The sequence below is a fragment of the Scyliorhinus torazame genome, chromosome 3 (assembly GCF_047496885.1).
Source record: "Scyliorhinus torazame isolate Kashiwa2021f chromosome 3, sScyTor2.1, whole genome shotgun sequence".
NCBI lineage: Eukaryota > Metazoa > Chordata > Chondrichthyes > Carcharhiniformes > Scyliorhinidae > Scyliorhinus > Scyliorhinus torazame.
Window position 1 is genome coordinate 184052375 of NC_092709.1, and position 23341 is coordinate 184075715.

Sequence of the window (23341 nt, forward strand, 5' to 3'; positions counted from 1 at the left end):
TAGGGACGCAAAGGCCAAAACATCGGCCTCTTTCGCCTCCTGCACTCCCGGCTCTTCTGCAACCCCAAATATAGCCAACCCCCAGCTTGGTTTGACCTGGACCCCCACCACCTTTGAGAGCACTCTTGCCACACCCTCCCAGAACTCATGCAGTGCCGAACACGACCAGAACATGTGAGTGTGGTTGGCCGAGCTTCCCGAGCACCTCCCACACCTGTCTTCCACCCCAAAAAACCCGCTCAGTCTTGCTTCCGTCATATGCGCTCTGTGTAGAACCTTAAATTGAATCAGGCTAAGCCTGGCACACGAGGACGAGGAATTTACCCTACTTAGGGCATCTGCCCACAGCCCCTCCTCAATCTCTTCCCCCAGCTCCTCTTCCCATTTTCCCTTCAGCTCCTCTACCATCACCTCCCCCTCGTCTCTCATCTCCCTGTATATTTCGGACACTTTACCTTCTCCAACCCATGCCCCCAAAATCACTCTATCCTGGACCCCCTGCGTCGGGAGCCGCGGAAATTCCCTCACCTGTTGCCTCGCAAATGCCCTCACTTGCATGTATCGGAAAGCATTCCCTGGTGGCAACTTATATTTTTCTTCCAATGCTCCCAAATGCGCAAATGTCCCGTCCACAAACAGGTCCTTCAGCTTCCTAATTCCTGCTCGCTGCCAACATTGAAATCCCCCATCTATCCTCCCCGGGACGAACCTGTGGTTATTCCTTATCGGGGACCACACCGAGGCACTCGTCACTCCTCTATGTCGTCTCCACTGCCCCCAGATCTTCAAGGTTGCCACCACCACTGGATTTGTGGTGTACCTTTTCGGGGAGAACGGTAGTGGCGCCGTCGCCAGCGCTTTTAGGCTCGTTCCCTTACAGGACGCCGTCTCCAACCTTTTCCACGCCGCACCTTCTTCGTCCCTCATCCACTTACAGACCATCGACACATTGGCGGCCCAATAGTAATCACTCAGACTCGGCAGTGCCAATCCCCCTCTGTCCCTACTGCGCTGCAGGAACCCCCTCTTTACCCTCGGGGTCTTTCCCGCCCACACAAAGCTCATAATGCTCCTGTCTATTTTTTTTAAAGAAGGCCTTTGTAATCAAGGTGGGGAAGCACTGAAACACGAAAAGAAACCTCGGGAGGACCACCATTTTAACCGCCTGTACTCTGCCCGCCAATGACAGGGACACCACATCCCACCTCTTGAAGTCCTCCACCGTCTGCTCTACCAATCGCGTCAGGTTAAGTTTATGTAGGGTTCCCCAGTTCCTGGCCACCTGAATCCCCAGGTATCGAAAATTCCTTGCCACTCTCCTCAGCGGCAGAGCATCTATCCCCCTGCCCTGTTCCCCGGGGTGCATCACTAAAAGTTCGCTCTTTCCCATGTTTAATTTGTATCCCGAGAACTCTCCAAACTCCCTGAGTATCTGCATTACCTCTGGCATCCCCTCTACCGGGTCCGCCACATATAGCAGCAAATCGTCTGCATACAGTGACACCCGATGTTCCTCCCCCCCTCTGAGCACCCCCCTCCACTTCTTAGAGTCCCTCAGCGCTATGGCCAATGGTTCAATTGCCAACGCGAACAGTAGCGGGGACAAGGGCCACCCTTGTCTTGTACCCCTATGTAATCGAAAGTATCCCGATCTTTGCCTGTTTGTTACGATGCTTGCCACCGGGGCCACGTACAAGAGCCTAACCCATCTGATGAACCCAAATCTCTTCTGCACCACCCACAAATAGTCCCACTCCACCCTATCGAATGCCTTCTCTGCATCCATCGCCACCACTATCTCTGCCTCCCCCTCCGGTGGGGGCATCATCATCACCCCCAGCAACCTTCGTACATTGGCATTCAATTGTCTCCCCTTAACAAACCCTGTCTGGTCGTCATGTACCACCCCTGGGACGCAATCCTCTATCCTTGTCGCCATCACTTTGGCCAGCAGTTTGGCGTCTACGTTTAGGAAGGAGATGGGCCTGTATGACCCGCACTGCAGCGGGTCTTTGTCTCATTTCAGGATTAGCGATATCGTCGCCTCCGACATTGTCGGGGGTAATGTCCCCCTTTCCTTAGCCTCACTAAAGGTTCTCGCCAAAAGCGGGGCCAACAGGTCCATATATTTCCTATAAAATTCCACCGGGAACCCATCTGGTCCCGGGGCCTTCCCTGCTTGCATGCTCCCAATTCCTTTGATCACCTCATCCACCTCAATCTGCGTCCCCAGACCTGCCACCTCCTGCCCCTCCACCCTCGGGAACTCAAGCTGGTCCAAAAAGTGTCTCATTCCCTCTTTCCCTTCGGGGGTTGGGACTTGTACAGCCTCTCATAGAATGTCTTGAACACCTCGTTCACTTTCCCTGCTCTCTGCTCCATCTTTCCCATTTCGTCCCTAACTCCACCAATCTCTCTCGCCGCCCCCCTCTTCCGAAGTTGTTGGGCCAGCAGCCGACTCGCCTTTTCCCCATATTCATACTGTATCCCCTGTGCCTTCCTCCACTGTGTCTCTGCCTTTCCCGTGGTCAGCAGGTCAAACTCCGTCTGTAATCTTCATCTTTCCCTGTATAGCCCTTCGTCTGGGGCCTCCGCATACTTCCTATCCACCCTCAAAATTTCCCCTACTAATCTCTCTCTTTCTTTACCCTCTTGTTTCCCCTTGTGGGCTCTGATGAAAATCAGCTCTCCTCTAACCACCGCCTTCAACGCTTCCCATACTACTCCCACCTGGACCTCCCCATCGTCATTGACCTCCAGGTATCTTTCGATACATCCCCTCACCCTTCCGCATACCCCCTCGTCCGCAAGTAGTCCCATGTCTAATCGCCAGAGTGGGCGCTGGTCCCTTTCCTCTCCTAGTTCCAGATCCACCCAATGCGGGGCGTGATCTGAAACGGCTATGGCCGAGTACTCCGTTCCTGCCACTTTCGGGATCAGTGCCCTTCCCAAAACAAAAAAGTCTATCCGGGAATATACCTTGTGGACGTGGGAGAAAAAGGAAAGCTCTTTACCCATCGGTCTGGCGAATCTCCACGGATCTACTTCCCCCATTTGCTCCATGAACCCCTTAAGCACCTTGGCCGCTGCCGGCCTTCTCCCGGTCCTGGATCTGGACTGGTCCAGCCCTGGGTCAAACACTGTGTTAAAGTCCCCCCCCCATTAACAAGTTTCCCACCTCCAGGTCCGGGATACGTCCCAGCATTCGCTTCATGAATCCTGCATCATCCCAGTTCGGGGCATATACGTTCACCAGCACAACCGCCTCACCCTGCAATCTGCCACTCACCATCACATACCTGCCCCCACTATCCACCACTATGATCTTAGCCTCGAACGATACACGTTTCCCCACCAGTATTGCCACCCCTCTGTTTTTTGCGTCCAACCCTGAGTGGAATACCTGTCCCACCCATCCTTTCCTTAGCCTAACCTGATCCGCCAACTTCAGGTGCGTCTCCGGGAGCATACTTACGTCCGCCTTCAGTCTCTTTAAGTGCACAAACACCCTTGCCCTCTTAATCGGCCCACTTAAACCTCCACGTGATCAGCCGGGTTGGGGGGCCATTTACCCCCCCCCCTCGTCGACTAGCCATCCCCTTTTTTAAACCATCTCCTCACCCAGGTCTCACGCACCCGTCTGTCCCCTAGACGGCGCCCTCCCGTCCCGACCACCTTGTCTCGTATCAGCTCCCCCTTACTCTCAGCAGCAGCAACCCAGTTAATCCCCCCCCCCTCCCCCCCCCCCCCCCCCCCACCTAGATCCCCCTCTAGCTTGATTACTCCCCCCATATTGCTTCCGGAAGTCAGCTATCTCTGGCTGACCTCGGCTTCCCCCGTTCATCCTTTGACCTCCCTGCGTGTGAGGCTGCCTTCCTTCCTGCGCCCTTTTTCCCGCCATAGTTTCCATAGCGCGGGAAAATACCCGCGCCTTCCTCTCGGCCCCGCCCCTAGTGGCGCAGTTCCTTCATTCCCCTTCCCCGTCCCCTTTTCCACCGGCGCCCACATTTCTTCATGTCCCCCACATCGGGGGGAGAAAGATTCCCCATCCAACATTATTATACATTAGCCCTCCCCTCTCCCCACTTTACATTTCTGTGCCACCACCTCGCTACCCCTCTCCGGGCAATTTCTCAAGTCTAGTCCAATTTCTCTTCCTGAATAAAGGTCCATGCCTCCTCCGCCGTCTCGAAGTAGTGGTGTTTGCCCTGATGTGTGACCCACAATCTCGCCGGCTGCAGCATCCCAAATTTGACTTTCTTCCTATGGAGCACCGCCTTGGCCCGGTTGAAACTCGCCCTCCTTCTCGCCACCTCCGCACTCCAGTCTTGATACACGCGTATCACCGCGTTCTCCCACTTGCTACTCCGTGTCTTCTTAGCCCAGCTCAGGACCATCTCCCTGTCCCTGTAGCGATGGAACTTCACCACTATTGCTCTTGGTGTTTCCCCTGCCTTTGGTCTTCTCACGAGGACCCGGTACGCTCCCTCCACTTCCAGGGGGCCCGTTGGGGCCTCAGCTCCCATTAGAGTATGGAGCATCGTACTCACATACGCCCCAGCATCAGCTCCCTCTGTTCCTTCGGGGAGACCTAAAATCCGTAGGTTCTTCCTCCTCGAGCTGTTCTCCAGGGCTTCCAGCCTTTCTATACACCTCTTGTGTAGTGCCTCGTGCGTCTCCGTTTTTACCACCAGGCCCTGTATCTCGTCTTCGTTCTCGGCTGCCTTTGCCTTCACTCCACAGAGCTCCATCGCCTGGACCTTCTGTGTTTCCTTTAGTCCCTCAATTACCAGTAACATCGGCGCCAGCACCTCTTTCTTGAGCTCCTCAACACATCGTCGGAGGAACTCCTGCTGTTCCGGGCCCCATACCATCTGGGCTCCCTCGGCCGCCATCTTGCTTCTCCCTTCTCTTCTCTGCCGCTGCTCCAAAGGATCCTCCGCAATCTGGCCACTACTGTCGCTCCTTTCCATCCACACCCGGGGGGACTCCTTCCTTTGTCACCTCACACTGGGTTTGGCCGCAAAAAATTTCCGTTGGGGCTCCCGATAAGAGCCCAAACGTCCGTTGAAACGGGAGGTGCCGAAATGTGCAGCTTAGCTGGTCATCGCCGCAACCGGAAGACCCTGCTATTTCCTCCTTAATGATAGATTCCAGCATTTTCCCTAGAACCGAAGTTAAGCTTACCGGCCTACAATTACCCGCTTTCTGCCGACCTCCTTTTTTAAACAGTGGTGTCACGTTTCCTACTTTCCAATCCTCTGGGACCACCCCAGAGTCTAGTGAATTTTGATAAATTATCCCTACTGCGTTTACAATTTCCCTAGCCATCTCTTTTAACACTCTGGGATGCATCCCATCAGGGCCAGGAGACTTGTCTACCTTTAGCCCCATTAGCTTGCCCAATACTGCCTCCTTAGTGATTACAATCATCTCAAGGTCCTCACCTATCATATCTTTATTTCCATCAGTCACTGGCATGTTATTTGTGTCCTCCACTGTGAAGACTAACCCAAAAAACCTGTTCAGCTCCTCAGCCATTTCCCTGTCTCCTATTATTAAATCTCCCTTCTCATCTTCCAAAGGACCAATATTTACCTTAGCCACTCATTTTTGTCTTATATATTTGTAGAAGCTTTTACTATCTGCTTTTATGTTCAGAGCCAGTTTACTTTCATAGTCTACCTTACTCTTCTTTATGGCTTTTTAGTAGCTTTCTGTTGTCCCCTAAAGACTTCCCAGTCCTCTAGTCTCCCACTAATTTTTGCCACTTTGTATGTTTTTTCCTTCAATTTGATACTCTTCCTCACCTCCTTAGATATCCACGGTCGATTTTTCCCCTTTCTACCGTCTTTCTTTTTTGTCGTTATGAACCTTTTCTGAACACTGTGAAAGATCGCTCGGAAGGTTCTCCACTGCTCCTCAACTGCTTCACCATGAAGTCTTTGCTCCCAGTCTACCTTAGCTAGTTCTTCTCTCATCCCATTGTAATCGCCTTTGTTTAAGCACAAAACACTAGTGTTTGATTTTACCTTGTCATCCTCCAACTGTATTTTAAATTCCACCATATTGTGGTCGCTCCTTCCAAGAGGATCCCGAACTATGAGATCATTAATCAATCCTGCCTCATTACACAGGACCAGATCTAGGACCGTTTGTTCCCTTGTAAGTTCCATTACATACTGTTCCAGGAAATTATCCCGGGCACATTCTATAAACTCCTCCTCAAGGCTGCCTTTACCAACCTGGTTAAACCAATCGATATGCAGATTAAAATCTCCCATGATAACCGCTGTACCATTTCTACATGCATCCGTTATTTCTTTGCTTATTGCCTGCCCTACCATCCTGTTACTATTTGGTGGCCTATACACTACTCCTATCAGTGACCTTTTCGCCTTACTATTCCTGATTTCCACCCAAATTGATTCAACCTTGTCCTCCATAGCACCAATGTCATCCCTTACTATTGCCCGGATGCCATCCTTAAACAACAAAGCTACACCACCGCCCTTACCGTCCATTCTATCCTTTCGTATAGTCTGATACCCTTGGATATTTAATTCCCAGTCGTGACCATCTTTTAACCATGTTTTAATAATGGCCACTAAAACACAGGCTGCAACTCGATGCAGCTTTGACCAAAAGATACTCCAGACGCTGAAGTAAGTTCAATGTGATTTATTGAACCATTAGCAGTTATCTATGAGTTTGACTCTCCTGCTAACCTTGTTATAGTAACTCAGTCTAACTAACCAGTCTGCTCTAAGCCACGTGATGGGTGTGATGCTTCTGATCTGCACCTGTCCTACTCTCTAAGTGTCGCCTGTGGAAAGTGACAGAGCATGTGTGCCCTGTCCTTATATATGCCCCCTTGTGGTAGTGTCACCTCTGGGGGTCTTGACTGCCCATTGGTCGTGTCCTATTCTATGTGTTCATTAGCTGCATGTTGGCATGACTTGACATCTCTGGTGCTCCCTCTAGTGTTTACTTAGTCGTAGTGTATTTACATTAACCCCTTGTGTATTTACAGTGGTGCATATCATCACAGGGTCATTTTGCAGTAAAGGAAGAGAGGGCTCGAGACACAAATTGGCCAGGATCTCAAAATTAAATCTGCTGCTGCTTGAGAGTCCACAAAAGAGAAAATGCTGGAAAATCTCAGCAGGTCTGGCAGCATCTGTAGGGAGAGAAAAGAGCTAACTTTTCGAGCCCGATGACTCTTTGTCAAAGCTGAGAGTCCACAGCATAACAAAGCAGTGCTGGTGTCAGCTGTATCCAACACCACTGGTGGTTCTTGTGGTATGACATTGTTAATTTTGCCAATGCAAATCAGGATGCAAAGCCTGTTATAATGCATGGAGGTACTGAAAAATGAAAGTTTAAAACCCTCGAAGCTTCAATGGCATTGTTAATTTTGCCAATGCAAATCAGGATGTAAAGCCTGTGATAATGCAGGGATGGACTGGGAATGAAAGTTTAAAACCCACAAAACGTCAAAGGCATTTGAAGACAAGCATGGTGAGTTCAAGGACAAAACTCTTGATCTTTTTCAAAGGATGCAGTGAGAGCTTAAATCGTCAGCTGAAGTCTTTAGCTGAAATGTAACAGTGAATGGCAAAGCAAGTGAGCTTGTGAAGATCAAGCAGGCTCTCCTGTCGCATTAAAGGCAAGAAAGAAAGGTAGTGAAGGTCGGCTTTCATTGGTAAAAAAGTTTGAAAAACACTGTGCTACCAAACTGAGGTATGGGCCCAAGACTGAATTATAGTTTTGGGGGAGGGGGGAGTTTCAAATCGGATTGATGAAGACGCTGCATCACTGGAGCGTTAAATCCTCCCCTTTAAGAAAAAGAACATTTAAGAAAAAGGTCAACATCCCTTGGCCACAGGTGCCGCAGTCAGGAGAGCGCTGATTGGCCAGCGGTGGGAGGGCTCTGATTGGTCAGCAGTGGAGCTCTGTCTCTGATTGGATAGTTGTGGAGCCTCTAGCTGTGATTGGTCACTAGTGGAATCGTTAGTTCCTATTGGCTGATAGTGGAGAGGCTGCCAATGGAGTAGCTAGCTCTGATTGGTCAACAGTAGGAGGGTTCTGATTGGTCAGTAGTTGGAGGACTTTTATTGGCCAACAGTAGGAGGACTCCGATTGGTCAGTAATGGGAGAACTGGCTCTGATTGGTCAGTAATAGTTGGCTCTGATTGGTCAGTAGAGCAAGAGCTCTGATTGGTCAACAGTGAGAGGGCTCTGATTGGAGTATCCGGGTGTGTGGGCCAGTTCCCGGTCGCGGGCTCTCGGTGTGGCGCAGGGAATGGAGAGCGCTGCTCTGGACCAGGCGATCGCGCAGTGGCTGCAATGGGATAAGGTGAGGAGGTCGAGGCTCGGAGCAGTCCCGGCCTCTCCGGGGGACGGGCGGCGACGATGCTTTTCACGGACCAAGTCCGGACCATCGCTTGTCTCCGGTCGGGAGCCGGGCACCGAGCTGGCGTTTTCAGCTTGCAAAATGCCACTGCCGCCCCTCTGGGCAGGAATTAACATGGGTCTCAGAATCTTTCATTGAGACCAATTCATTGGGCTGTGGGAGCCAGAGAAGCACAGTGATCTTGATGGATTTGTCTTCCTGCAAACTCACTTCTTAGGAAATTGTGCATTTGGACGTGTCATCATTGTGTTTCATTGAAGTGTGCGCTTCCTTGTTTTTTCACCCTTCCCAAAATGTATTCCCTCGTTGCTTTATTCATTCAATGGATGTGGGCTTCGCTGGCTTGCCCAGCATTTATTGCCCATCCCTAATTGCCTTTGAGAAGGTGGTGAGCTGCCTGTTTGGACTGCTGCAGTTGGGTGCATTCATAGTGTTAGAAAGGCAGTTCCAGGATATTGTCCCAGAGCCGGTAAAGAAACAGCGATATGTTTCCAAGTCTGGGTGGTGAGTCACTTGGAGGTGAGTCATAGAATTCACCAGAATCATAGAACCCACTTTCTGAGGGTTTTGGCCAAGGGTGGTATCATGACCGGTACAGGCTGGGAGGGCCGAAGGGCTTGTTCCTGTGTTGTAGTCTTTGTTAGGGCAGAACGGTAGCATAGTGGTTCGCACAATTGTTTCACAGCTCCAGGGTCCCAGGTTCGATTCCCGGCTTGGATCACTGCCTGTGCGGAGTCAGCACGTTCTCCCCGTGTCTGCGTGGGTTCCTCCCACAGTCCAAAGATGTGCAGGTTAGGTGGATTGGCCATACTAAATTAGTGTCCAAAATTGCCCTTAGTGTTGGGTGGGGTTACTGGGTTATGGGGACAGAGTGGAGGTGTGGGCTTGGGTAGGGATGCTCTTTCCAAGAGCCGGTACAGACTCTGGGCCGAATGGCCTCCATCTGCACTGTAAATTCTATTAATACCTACAGTGCAGAAGGAGCCCATTGAGTCTGCGCCAATCTTCTGAAAGAGCACCCTACCCAGGCCCACCCCACTGCTCTATCCCTGTAACCCCACCCAACCTTTGACACTAAGGGGCAATGCGGCATGCCTTTTCGACTGTGGGAAGAAACTGGAGCACCCAGAGGAAACCCATGTAGACACGTGAAGGAGGTACAAATTCCGCACAGACTGTCACCCAAGGCCGGAATTGAACCTGGGTCCCTGGTGCCGTGAGACAGCAGTGCTAACTACTGTACCACCGTGCTGCCTGGTGCTCCCAGCTATCTGCTGCTCTTGTTCTCCTCGGGTTAGCGATTGCTGGTTTGGAAGGTGTTGCCAAAAAGAGATTTAGCAAATTGCTTCAGAGCACGCTGATGATGGTATTGCTGCCTTGGTGGTGAATGTTTAAAGTAGTAGATGGCTGCTGATTTAAGCTGCCTCATTCAGGCAAGTGGATAGTGTTCCCGCATGGTGCTGATACAATTGTGTCTTGTCGATCAATCATTTTCAAACTCAGGGTCGTCACCCATTGGTGGGTTGCGGAGCAATTGGGTGCGGCGTTTCCAGTCATGGAAAGAAGTGCCCAACGTCAGCGACCGGCTTTTAAAAATGCCGGCCATTACAGGCTTTCAAGAATGCCAGCTGTTCTGTGCATGCCTGCCCCCTCAGCCGGATGTAGCAGTGCGCAGGCCTGGAGCCTAGCATGGCAGATCGCCTCACCCGGAAGTCAGTGCGCTGTCCCAGGAGCATTTAAAAAAAAATCGATGGCAGTCTTCCCGCCAGAAGTGGTGACAGAGAGCAGGTTGCATGCCTCATACACTGACGTCACCTGCTCTGGGCACAAAATTACATAAGAGCGATTTAAAAAAGCCGGTCGTGGCCTTTGGGCACTTCTTCCTACGACTGGGTGGCACAGTGCTGCCTCACAGCTCCAGGGACCCAGGTTCAATTCCAGCCTCGGGTCACTGTGTCTGTGTGGAGTTTGTACGTTCTCCCTGTGTCTGTGGGTTTCCTCTGGGTGCTCCTGTTTCATCCCACAGTTCTTAGATTGACTGGGAGCGCCGTGACTGATTGCTCCGTGACCCTCCCGACACCCGCCCACGGCCCACCTGCGGGTTGCAACCCTGAGTTTGAAAATGACTGGGTTAAAGCAAATCGTATGAGATCAGAGGACATATATTATGATGATGAGATAATTGGTTAAAATCTCATTAACAGTAGGGTTGTTATGAATGGGGGCAGGTCTCAAATTAAGTTCCACAATACTACTCTTAGTGCTATTTCTATTTCTCATTTCCTTCACTTATTTAGGTAGTTAGTGTAATAATGGATTTGTCTGTAACGAAATATAAATGAAGTCATTTGGGCCAACTTAATAGGCTGTGTTTAGGCAAGTTATGGAAATTGGCTGTGTGACAGATGTCTATTAAAGTCATGTGTTTGAAGTTTGGAAGCTTCAGCTCTGTTTCTAACATGCAAAGTTATCTGTAGATGCAAAGACCAACAAAGAGTGCTGAGAGTAATAATTGGTCTTTCATTAAAAGTACACAAATAGTGCGAGATAGCTGCAGCAAACTAAATTATATTTTTGGTTATATTGGCACACCAAGTATAACATTGAATGGAGTATGTTTTGGCTGTGTGGAGTTTGGGTAATTCCATATTTTTATTATTTGGTAAGCACACTGACAGAGGGGTGACTTGTGGCACTAGAGGAGGTGTTATTCTGAATGGAAATGTTATTTTAGATCGATTGGATGGCTCGCTGGACCAGAGAACAATTTGCTACAAAGATGTCCGAAAATATTTATTTCGGTCGAGTTACCACCCTCTGGAGTAAGGCAATGAAACATGCAGGAATAATCAATTTTCTAGTTGGTAGTAGACTCCTGCGAGGAGTAAGTATGTCCAAGCTGTATGTGATTTCATTGTCGTCTTCATCTTCTGACTGAAGAATTTGATGTGGGATTGACGTGAATGTTCACGGTACTATCCATTCATGTTGCAGAAGCACCACCTCTGGCTTTCCTTAAGGTAAGTCGGATGTTGCAAATTTGGTATAGATGGTCCTCGGGAACATGCTGAACCAAATTTTGCTGTTTACCTCCACATGGGCAGAGGTTTATATGACTTTGTCTTTGGGGTAACCTTGGATTGTTTGTACTGACCACCTTGATGTAGTCTTGCCCTGTGGCAGCTCCCCATGGGAGGGTGAACTCTATAGTCACCCATGTGAGAGAAATAGGTCGACAATTTAATTTTCTGGAAGGTGGTCTCCTTGCTGTTAAGCTCATCATGATAGTTTGCGATTTTGTTCTGATTCTCATGATGGATATTGTGTGTCTTTGGAAATGTTTTAAATCTTTGTGGCACCTATCACTGACCCAGGAGTTTGCTTTATACAGCAGGCGTGGTAAGGGCAATGACATGGCGGTGTTTGATTCCAATCTTCAGCTTAATATCTTGCTGCTTTCAGACACTATCATGGAGTTAGCTGTCAGCAGAACTTGCACCCTGAATGTGTGCACTGATATCTTCTTCAATAATGGTTTCCATAGGGAGCACCCGACCAAGGTCTGAGAATTTTCTAAAACTTTGAGATTGATCCCATCCACACTTATGACTGGCTTCATAGCATGTGCCAGGTGCTGGCAGAAACATGACCTTGGTCTTGGCGACACTGATTTAGAGTCCAAAGATTTTGGCAGCTCTCTAGAATTTGTTTGCCAGAATCTCAATGTCTGCTTCCTTGTTGTGGGCTGACCGGGCGAAATCACCTGCGTATGGAAGCTCTCTGACTACTGCCCGGAGAGATTGAAGAGCTTGGCCTGATGGGATTTATCCTAGGATTCTCTGGGAGGCCAGGGAAGAGATTGCTGGACCTTTGGCTTTGATTTTTATGTCATCATTGGCTACAGGAATAGTGCCAGAGGACTGGAGGATAGCAAATGTGGTCCCTTTGTTCAAAAAGGGGAGCAGAGACAACCCCAGCAACTCTAGACCGGTGAGCCTCACGTCTGTAGTGGGTAAAGTCTTGGAGGGGATTATAAGAGACAAGATTTATAATCATCTAGATAGGAATAATATGATCAGGGATAGTCAGCATGGCTTTGTAAAGGGTAGGTCATGCCTCACAAACCTTATCGAGTTCTTTGAGAAGGTGACTGAACAGGTAGACGAGGGTAGAGCAGTTGATGTGGTGTATATGGATTTCAGTAAAGCGTTTGATAAGGTTCCCCACGGTAGGCTATTGCAGAAAATACGGAGGCTGGGGATTGAGGGTGATTTAGAGATGTGGATCAGAAATTGGCTAGCTGAAAGAAGACAGGGGATGGGAAATGTTCAGAATGGAGTTCAGTTACAAGTGGCGTACCACAAGGATCTGTTCTGGGGCCGTTGCTGTTTGTCATTTTTATCAGTGACCTAGAGGAAGGCACAGAAGGGTGGGTGAGTAAATTTGCAGACGACACTAAAGTCGGTGGTGTTGTCGACTGAGGAAGGATGTAGCAGGTTACAGAGGGACATAGATAAGCTGCAGAGCTGGGCTGAGAGGTGGCAAATGGAGTTTAATGTAGAGAAGTGTGAGGTGATTCACTTTGGAAGGAATAACAGGAATGCAGAATATTTGGCTAATGGTAAAGTTCTTGGAAGTGTGGATGAGCAGAGGGATCTAGGTGTCCATGTACATAGATCCCTGAAAGTTGCCACCCAGGTTGATAGGGTTGTGAAGAAGGCCTATGGAGTGTTGGCCTTTATTGGTAGAGGGATTGAGTTCCGGAGTCAGGACATCATGTTGCAGCTGTACAAAACTCTGGTACGGCCGCATTTGGAGTATTGCGTACAGTTCTGGTCACCGCATTATAGGAAGGACGTGGAGGCTTTGGAGCGGGTGCAGAGGAGATTTACCAGGATGTTGCCTGGTATGGAGGGAAAATCTTATGAGGAAAGGCTGATGGACTTGAGGTTGTTTTCGGTGGAGAGAAGAAGGTTAAGAGGAGACTTAATAGAGGCATACAAAATGATCAGGGGGTTAGATAGGGTGGACAGTGAGAGCCTTCTCCCGCGGATGGAAGTGGCTGGCACGAGGGGACATGGCTTTAAACTGAGGGGCAATAGATATAGGACAGAGGTCAGAGGTAGGTTCTTTACGCAAAGAGTGGTGAGGCCGTGGAATGTCCTACCGGCAACAGTAGTGAACTCGCCAACATTGAGGGCATGGCAACAGTAGTGAACTCGCCAACATTGAGGGCATTTAAAAGTTTATTGGATAAGCACATATGGATGATAATGGCATAGTGTAGATTAGATGGCTTTTGTTTCGGTGCAACATCGTGGGCCGAAGGGCCTGTACTGCGCTGTATCGTTCTATGTTCTATGTTCTCTGAAGAGAACTCAAGGTTTATGCCTGCAGGCACGTCACAGCGTCTTCCTTCAGTGTTGCGGCAAATAAGACATTATAGATTTGGGGGTGCATCTTTACTTGTGTAGCTGTTACTGCAAAAGCTTTGAATCATTTTTCTGGTGAATGTATAAAGATGAACTTGACCTGTCCTTGAGATAACTTTTATATTGTGAGTTAGTAGACATTGAGAAAGTGTAGGTTTCCTGGAATCTGGCTTGATTATTATCTTAGAAATCGAGGTGGAATGTGTTTTACTTGAATTGGCCCAAGCCTTTATCTCTTTTGTTGCCTCTCTCAGGTGATATCATGGCTCATGGTTGGGTCAGTGTGAAGTGTGTTTACATCATTATTTCTGCAGGACTAGCTTGATGTGGCAGTCTCCCTTTTGTATGTCATCCCAGCTACTCTTGTGCGTGTCCTAATATTCTTAAGTGTTGCCAGAGTGCTTGGAGACTGATTGTTTACAGATTTGTTGGATGCATGCTTCACTATTTTTGAAAGGATGAAGTTAAATTGTGAATGTAAACAAACATATTTGCAATTAATCCGCTAACCTGATCTGTCTGCTTTTGTTATGATCCCATAGAGATGAATAATTTTTTAAAAAAGATTAATTTCCCAGGAACCAATGGGAAGAGCCAAAGGATAAGGTTTCAAATTTTTAAACTTTTACAGTAACAAACAAACTAAAATCAATGTCGGTCAAACATTAATTAACAGGCAACTAGAACATCAAACTAAGGGAAAGTACTTTTGCATTAACTAACCAGTGTAACGGACATAGACCTTACAAAACCCTTTTCACACTATCGACAGATAGCATTAAAGGAACAGTCATACGGTCAGCTTTGCAGCATGTTCACTTCTGTCGCCACAGCAGTTTGAATCTGCCATTGGCCTTGGGAAATTGTTCTAATCTACCTAAGATTTGGGCATCCAATTACCACCAGCGGGGCTCACCTTCTCAACTCTCTAGAATAAAGCAAATAACTGTGGATGCTGAAATCTTAAACAAAGACAGAAAATACCGGACAATCTCAGCAGGTCTGATGGGCTTGTTTAGCACAGTGGGCTAAACAGCTGACTTGCAATGCAGAACAAAGCCAGCAGCGCGGGTTCAATTCCCGTAGCGGCCTACCTGAACAGGCGCCGGAATGTGGCGACTAGGGGATTTTCAGAGTAACTTCATTGAAGCCTACTTGTGACAATAAGCTATTATTATTATCATTAGTAGTATTATCTTTGGCGAGAAAAGGGAGCTAACTTTTCGAGTCTGGATGACTCTCTTTGTCAAAGCTCAACTCTTTCTTGGTTGTTGGCACAAAACTTCACCTGTTTCAGCAAAGTAGTGACTCCTTTGTATCCGTGTATCACGGAGCAGCTGAGACTATTCTTTGAGGTTCTATGTAAAGGGGTTAAACTTGCCACCGCCTTCCCCATCCCCCCCCCCCCCCCCTTCACCCCAATGGATTTCTGTTTGTGATTCTCTTCCTGTGGCAACCAGATCACATGGGCATGTCTTCACCATCGGCCTTTTTTGAAGGTTCTGTTTCATCTTAAATTGGAGGGGACGTTTTAAAACCTAACCATCCTGTAAAGTTCAGTGTTCATGGCGACTTCCCCTATAGAGAAAAAAACCTACTATCACTATCTGGTCTGGCTTACATGTGAGTCCTGACCCACAGTAACTCTTAACTGCCCTCTGAAGTGGCCTAGCAAGCCACTCAGTTGGATCATAATGTGACAGAAAAGACAAAGAAGAATAAAATAAAAGGATGGCACGGTGCTTAGCATTGTTTCCTCAGCAACAGGACCTGGATTCATTTCCAGCCTTGGGTGACTGTGGAGTTTGCACGTTCCCCCCCATGTCAGCGCGAGTTTCCTCTGGGTGCTACGGGTTTCCACCTCCAGTCCAAAGATGTGCAGGTTTGGTGTGGTAATGGGGATAGGGTGGGAGAGTGGGCCAATGTAGGGTGTTCTTTCAAAGGGTTGGACAGACACGATGGGCCGAATCACCTCATTCCGCACTGTTGGGATTCTATGGAAACCAGATGGTCATCTTTCATCGACTTAGGCACCGGAAAAACAAAGGCACATCCTGGCCAGTCAACCCTGCAAAAGTCCTTCTCACTAATATCTGGGGACTTGTGCCAAAATAGAAAGAGCTGTTCCATAGACTAGTTAAGCATTAACCTCACTTGGTTATACTCGCCGAATTATACATTACAGCCAATGTCTCGGTATCCTCTGTCATCGTACCTGGGAAAGTCCTTTCTGATCAACAGACAGATGTACAGAGGTGGCAACACCGTGATATACAGATGTCAGGGAGTAACCCTGGGAGTCCTCAACATTGAATTTGGCCCAATGAAGTTTCATGGCATCCGGTCAAACATGGGCAAGGAAAACCCCTGCTTCTATTGCTCTCCCTGAGCTTATGAATCCACGTTCTTCCATGTTCAACACCACTCGGAAGAAACACTGTTGGTAGCAAAGACACAGAATGTTTTCTGGGTGAGAGACTCAATAACAACTCTGTGCCTGCCAGAGATGGTGCGAGAACCTACAACTGAAAACCTATTGATCTTGCCCTCGCTTATCTACCAGTCGCAGATGCATTTGTCCATGAGAGTATTGGTAGTAGTGATCACCACACACACCTTGTGGAGCCAAAGTCCCACCATCACATTGAGGATACCCTCCATCCTGTCAGATGGCACTACCAGTCGGCCAAATGGATAGATTCAGAACAGATCCAGTAGCTCAAAATTGGGTTCCCATGAGGTGCTACGGGTCATCAGCATCAGAATTCTATTCCGCCACAATCTGAAATCTCATGGCCCGGACTATCCCCCATTCAACCATTACCATCAAGCCAAGAAATCAATTTTGACTCAGGAGGGCATGTCCAGAGCAGCACCAGGCACACCAAAAAAAAATGAAGTGCCAACGTGGTGAAACTATAACACAGGGCTCCATGCATGCAAAACAGTGGAAATAGCATGCGACAGGTGGAGCAAAGCAATCCCACAACTAGCAGATCAGATGAAAGTTGTACACTCCTCCATCTATCGTGACTATAATAATATAATGTAATCTTTATGAGTGTCGCAAGTAGGCTTACAATAATACTGCAATGAAGTTACTGTGAAAAGCCCCTAAAAACTCTGGTGCCTGTTCGGGTACACTGCGGGAGAATTCAGAATGTCCAATTCACCTAACAGCACGTCTTAGGGACTTGTGGGAGGAAACTGGAGCTCCCGGAGGAAACCCACGCAGACACTGGGAGAACATGCAGACTCTGCACAGACAGTGACCCAAGCCGGGAATCGAACCCGGGACCCTGGTGCTGTGAAGCAACTGTGCTAACCACTGTGCTATCCTGCCGTCCACGTGACAAAGGGAACTTGACTAACTAACAGATATCTAACTTGGCCTAGTGAAAAGATCCAGAGTCTTCACTCATCTGATCAGTATGAAAGCTGACATAGTCTTCCTCCAGGAGACGCACTTGAGGGAGAAAGACCAACTGTGGGTAAGGAAGAGTGGGGTGGGATAGACTTGACAATCGTGCTATGGGACAGTGCTAGGGGGTTGAACATACTGCTCAATAAGAGGACAGCATTCACAGTGACGAGGATGGTTGTGGACCAAGGGGGACTGTACATTGTGGTTAATGGCGTCCTAGAAGGGACACTAGTGGTCCTTATAAATGTGCACGCTCCTATCCAGTATGACGCAGAATTCATGGAAAAGACCATGGCGGAAATCCCCGACATTGACACACACACCAACTTTAACTGTGTACAGGACCCACAGAAAGACAGATTGAACACCAAATCGCGGGGGAAAAAAATCAAACAGCTGAAGGAACTGGGTATGTTCATGGAACAGATGGGGACAGTGGACCCATGACGGTTCACACACCCAGGAGAAAACGGGTTCTCCTCCTTCTCCCAGGTACACAGGGTCGACACCAGGATCAACTTCTTATAAGTGGGGAAAATTATGCTTCCAAGGGTGGTAGGAGCGGAGTACTCTGCAATCGTAATCTCTGACCACGCTCCACACTATGTGGATGTGAGGTAGGAGACAGGCAGGGCTCAACAGGGCTGGACACGGCCCACCTGGCCGATAAGGCATTCCGCGAACGGATATCACAGGTTAGAGACGGGTACGTTCCAACAACCAGAATGGGAGATCTCACCCTCCCATGTTCTGGGAGGCGGTGATAAGGGGGGAAATCATTGCTTACAAAGCGTGCAAAGATAAGAGAGGACAGCTAGGCAACAACTGGTTGACTCCATTCTGGAGGTGGACTGACGATGCTTAATGGCCCCGCCTGCAGAGCTACTGGCAGAGAGGAAGAAGCTACAAATGGACTTTGACCTCTCCACGGGAAAGCAGTGCACCAGTTCCGTCAGAACGGGGGATCTTTTAATGATCATGGCGACAAAGCCAGCCGCCTGCTGTCTCACCAGCTGGGAAAACAGGCAGCCATGAGGGAAATGGCGCAGATTAGGGACAACAAGGTAGAGTTTCACTCTATGCATATGACCTGCTCCTCCTACATCTCAAATCCCTGGGCCAATATGGAAGGGATAATGAAGCTCCTGGAATCAGCTAAAGGAACCAGCTGAAGAGGTGTTTTAGGATAGAGGGGATGTTGGTGTTAATGCCGTTATGTGAGAACCACGGGTTTGAGCCCGATGGGACGACTGTATGTACAGGAAGTGGAGAGAGGTGGGGTTGGTGCGGGCAAGGGATTTGTATCTGGAAGAGAGGTTTGCAGGCATAGAGGAGCTGAGGGAGAGGGTCGACCTCCCGAGGAGAAGGAAATTTAGATATCTACAAGTGAGGGACTTTGCACGGAAGGTGTGGAAAGGGTTTCCCAAGCTGCCGAAGTATGTCCTATTGGAATGGTTGTTGCTTCCGGACGTGGAAGGGGAGAGTAAGATTGGGGACATGCATGGGTGGCTGGGAGAACAGAGGGGGTGCAGGTGGTGAGGATCAAGGAGAAGTGGGAGGAAGAGTTGGGAGGGGATATAAGTTGGGGAGTGTGGAGTGAGGCATTATGCAGGATGAACTCTCCTCCTCGTATGCGAGGATGAGCCTGATACAGTTTAAGGTGGTATATAGAGTGCACATGAAGCGGGTGAGGATGAGTGGGTTCTTCCAGGGGGTGGCTGGCGAGTGCGAGATGTGTGGGCGAGGACCAGCGAGCCATGCACATATATTTTGGGGGTGTGAGAAGCTGGAGGGATACTGGGCGGGAGTATTCGGGATGCTAACAAAGATTGTGGGGGAGGAGGTCGGATCGGACCCTATGGTGGTCACCTATCGGAGAAGCTGGAGCTAATGGAAAGGATGAAGGCCTTCGCCTCTCTGATTGCCAGGCGGAGAATTTTATTGGCATGGCGATCGGCAGCAACGCCGCGGGTGGCGGCCTGGCTGGGGGACCTGTATGATTTTCTCCGGTTGGAGAGAATTAAGTATGAACGGAGAGGCTCAGCGGAGGCCTTTGAGACACGGTGGGGACTGTTTGTGGCCATGTTCGAGGAGCTGTTTATCACGGAGGGGAGAGGGGCACGGGGTGAAAATGGGGGGAAAAACCTGTACAGATTGTAAAACTGATTTGGGGAGCAGATTATTTATGTTTTGTAACTGTTTGAATAAGTTTAGAATAAAATATGTTATAAAAAAAAAGAACCAAAGCATCATGAGGAAAAATGTTTTTATGCAGTGAGTGGTTCCGATCTGGAACTTGATGGGGAAAGAGCAGGAGAGTGGGAAGAGCTAAGTTTCTCTTGCAGAGTCAGCAAGGCCTCACAGGGTCGAATGATGCCTTCTGTGCTGTAAACCTTTAGCAATTCTATCCTTTTCTTCTGAGGTAGTGTGTGCAATGTGGTTGGAGGTTACTCATAGCGGCCCTTCAGTTCTTGCTTTGGCAGCAAGATTTGTGAGGAATGTTAACTTTTTTTAATTAAGCATTAGCAATGTTACATATTCCGTTCCGATTCACAGCAGGAATGTGACAGCTGTTTATAATGAGTTTGAAAGTATAGTTTGATGTTATATTGCCCAGCAAACCGATGTGAAGTTTTCATAATCTTTGCTTTTCTAGAATCCCAAGACGTTAGCAGAAGTCAGGCAGCTGAATTGTGAGAAGGATATTGATCGGCTGCAAGAATGTTTTGGATCAAGGATGAAGTTTGGAACAGCTGGGATGCGGTCAACCATGGGCCCAGGATTTTCTCACATGAATGACCTTACAATTATTCAGACAACACAAGTAAGTTGATGTGTAAGCACGATTTGGAAAACTGCTGAAGTTCATGAAAATTGTTTTGCAAGTAGCTAATCTGTCGGTTTGTTAGGGCAAGGAGTACCAACATCTGGGTTATCTCTCTTCCCTAAAATGTGAAACAGTTTACATGTTTCAAAGTGTACTATCTGGTATCCTGGCATCGAACAGAGCTTACTTCAGTGACTGGGGAGCCATCACTATATATGAAGATCTTGTGGTTTCCAGCCTAACTGGGTTTAGGCGGATTTCTAATAAGAACATACGAACTAGGAGCAGGAGAGTAGGCAATTCAACCCCTCGAGCCCGATTCACCAACTCTTTCCTGCTTGTTCTCCGCAACACTTCAACACATTACTAATTAAGACGCTATCTCCTCAAATGTACTCAATTCCACAGATTCACGACCCTTTGAGAGATTTAATTTCTCCTCAACTCTTGTTTTTAATCTGCTACCCTTTATCCTAAAACTATGACCTCTCGTTCTCAAATTCCCCAAAAGAAGAAGCATCCACTCCACGTCTACTTTGTCAATACCTTTTATCACCTAATCTACATCAATTAGATCACTCCTTCTTCTAAACTCTCGAGAGTACAGGGCCTAAACTGCTCAATCTCTCTTCATAAGACAAATCCCTCTCTGAACCTCCTCTGAAATGCCGCTAATGCTATTACATCCCTCCTCAAATAAGGAGACCAAAACTGTGTACACTACTCCAGGTGCAGTCTCACCAATGCCTTATATAGTTGCAGCAACACTTCCCTACTTTTATACTCTTCTTTTAGCTATAAAGGCCAAAATTTCATTTGCATCCTTATTACCAACTGTACCTGCATGTTTTCTGCGAATCATGCATGAGGACACCCAGATCCCTCTGCACCGAAGCACTCTGAAGTTTGCCTCCATTTAGATAATAAGGTGCCCTTCCATTTTTTCCAGTCAAAACTGATGACCTCACACGTATCCGTGTTAAATCCCATCTGCCAAATTTTGGCCCACTCACCTAACCTAACTGAATATGTAACACTCACCTAACCTATTTTTTCCATTTGTAAATTCCTATTTCCTCATTGCAACTTACTATCCCATCTATTTTATGCAATCTGCAAATTTGGCTATAGCACCTTTTATCCCTGAATCCAAGTCAGTAATATATATTGTAAGTAGGTGGGGCCCGAGGACCGAACCCTGTGGCACCCCAAAGTTACAGACTGCCAACCAGAAAAAGACCCATTTATCCCGGTTCTCTGTCTTCTGTCGGTCAGTTGGCTGCTATCCAAAAATAAATTACCTCTACCCCCATGTGATCTTACCTTGTGTGTTAACTTTATATGTGGCACCTTATCAAATGCCTTGTGGAAGTCCAGATATACTACATCTACAGGATCCCCATTATCCATTTGGTGTGTTACACCTTCAAAGAACTCCAGCAAATTAGTCAAACACGATTTCCCCTTCATAAAGCCATGCTGACTCTGATGGATTGCGTTTTGACTTTCCAAATGTCTGTTATTACTTCCTTAATAATGAATTCTAACAAGTTCCCAATGACAGATGTTAAACTAATTGTTTCATAGTTTCCTACTTTCTGCCTCCTGCCCTTTTTGAATAACGGTGTTACATTAGCTTGATTTAAAAGCTCATCAGCTGGTGATGTTAAAACTGAGGTCTCTTCTGCTTGTTCAAGTGAATATGAAGGATTCCCTGCCATTATTCATAGGAGCAGAATCATAACTGTCTCCTGGCCAACATTCATCCCTTCAGCAATACCATCAAAAGTTTTAAGTGGTCTCACCATATCTATTGTTTATTGGACCTTATTGTCTGGAATTAATGGAGTGCATTTGAATGTTGCAAGGATGTAATCAGGATTCTATACTAATATGTTTTCTCACTTTTCCATCCTTTTCTTTGTTCGAATATCTACTAAATGGCCAAGTTAACAAATCTTAGAATTTGCCACAAATTGACAACTCTGCTTTAGTCATAGCGACCTTGTAGGAAATGGAACTGTGAAGTTATGCTTCAGGAATTAAAGAATAGCACATTGTCGAAGAAGTATTAAAGAACTTGATTTTACAACTAAGCTATTTAATGCCTAATTTGGGAGCGTTTGCTGTTGCTGGTGGCTGAGTGTCCGACTTACTCAGCAGTATATCCTTGAGGACCAATTGTTTATTAAATCTTCTAAATATAAAGCCCACAGATCACTGTAGCTTTCTGCTAAAGGAGAGAATCAAGGCAGAAATTGAAGATTTCTTTTGTTAGATAGATACTATGGAGAATAGATCATAAACTTCCTACAGTGCACCAGGAGGCCATTCGACCAATCGAATCTGCATCAACCCGTTTGAAAGACCACCCTACTTAAGCCCAATCCCCGACTCTATTCCTACAATCCCCCCTGAAGGGCAATTTAGCATGGCCAATCCACCTAACTTGCACATCTTTGGACTGTGGGAGGAAACGGGAGCACCTGGAGGAAACCCCACCTGGAGGACACCCACGCAGACACTGGGAGAAAGTGCAAACTTCACACAGGAGTTAGGAGAAAACTTGCTAGGTAATTGTCGATTCATTCTTTCTCCTCCCACCCATTTTACACCTATGGTGCTCAACTACAGGCTTTTTTGATTCTGGTCTCACCATTTCATCACAACTTTTATCCGCTCTTTGTGTTTTGCCTCCAGTGTCTGGAATGTGTCAAAATACTTTTGAGTGCTCCCCCCTGTTAATAGACCTGTGTACAAATCACTTGGTTGTTCGTGAAGGTACCTCCAAAATGAAACCAAATTATTGATTCAGATAGAATAGAATAACCCTGCAATAGGGAGGGAATTGTGATATTTAACATAGAGCTGGATGCAGCCAGCTTCGTCACACATCAGGAGAGCAGGATAACTGGGAGATTTAAGCAAATTGCTGCAGATGCTGGAATCTGAAGCAAAAAGAGAAAAGACTGGAAAATCTCATGGGTCTGACAGCATCTGTAGAGAGAGAACAGAGCTAACATTTCGAGTCTGGATGACTGTTCATCAGCGATCTGAAGAAGAGTCATCCAGACTCGAAATTTTAGCTCTGTTCTGTCTCCACACATGCCATCAGACTTGCTGAGATTTGTTTTTTAAAAGTTAGAGTGCCCAATTCATTTTTTCCAATTAAGAGGCAATTTAGCGTGGCCAATTCATCTACCCTGCACATCTTTGGGTTGTGGGGTGAAACCCACGCAAAC

At 47.6% G+C, this 23341-nt stretch overlaps 1 protein-coding gene across 1 annotated transcript in view; it reads left to right on the forward strand.

Moving 5' to 3' along the window:
• Positions 1 to 8246: 8246 nt before the first annotated feature.
• Positions 8247 to 23341, forward strand: part of pgm2 (phosphoglucomutase 2) — a 96966-nt gene continuing 81871 nt past the window's right edge. Inside the window, exons 1-2 of the mRNA XM_072496555.1 lie at positions 8247 to 8359; positions 19929 to 20096. Of these exons, the coding sequence (XP_072352656.1) occupies positions 8306 to 8359; positions 19929 to 20096 (222 nt within the window). The 5' untranslated portion in view covers positions 8247 to 8305. The remainder of the gene's footprint in view (positions 8360 to 19928; positions 20097 to 23341) is intronic.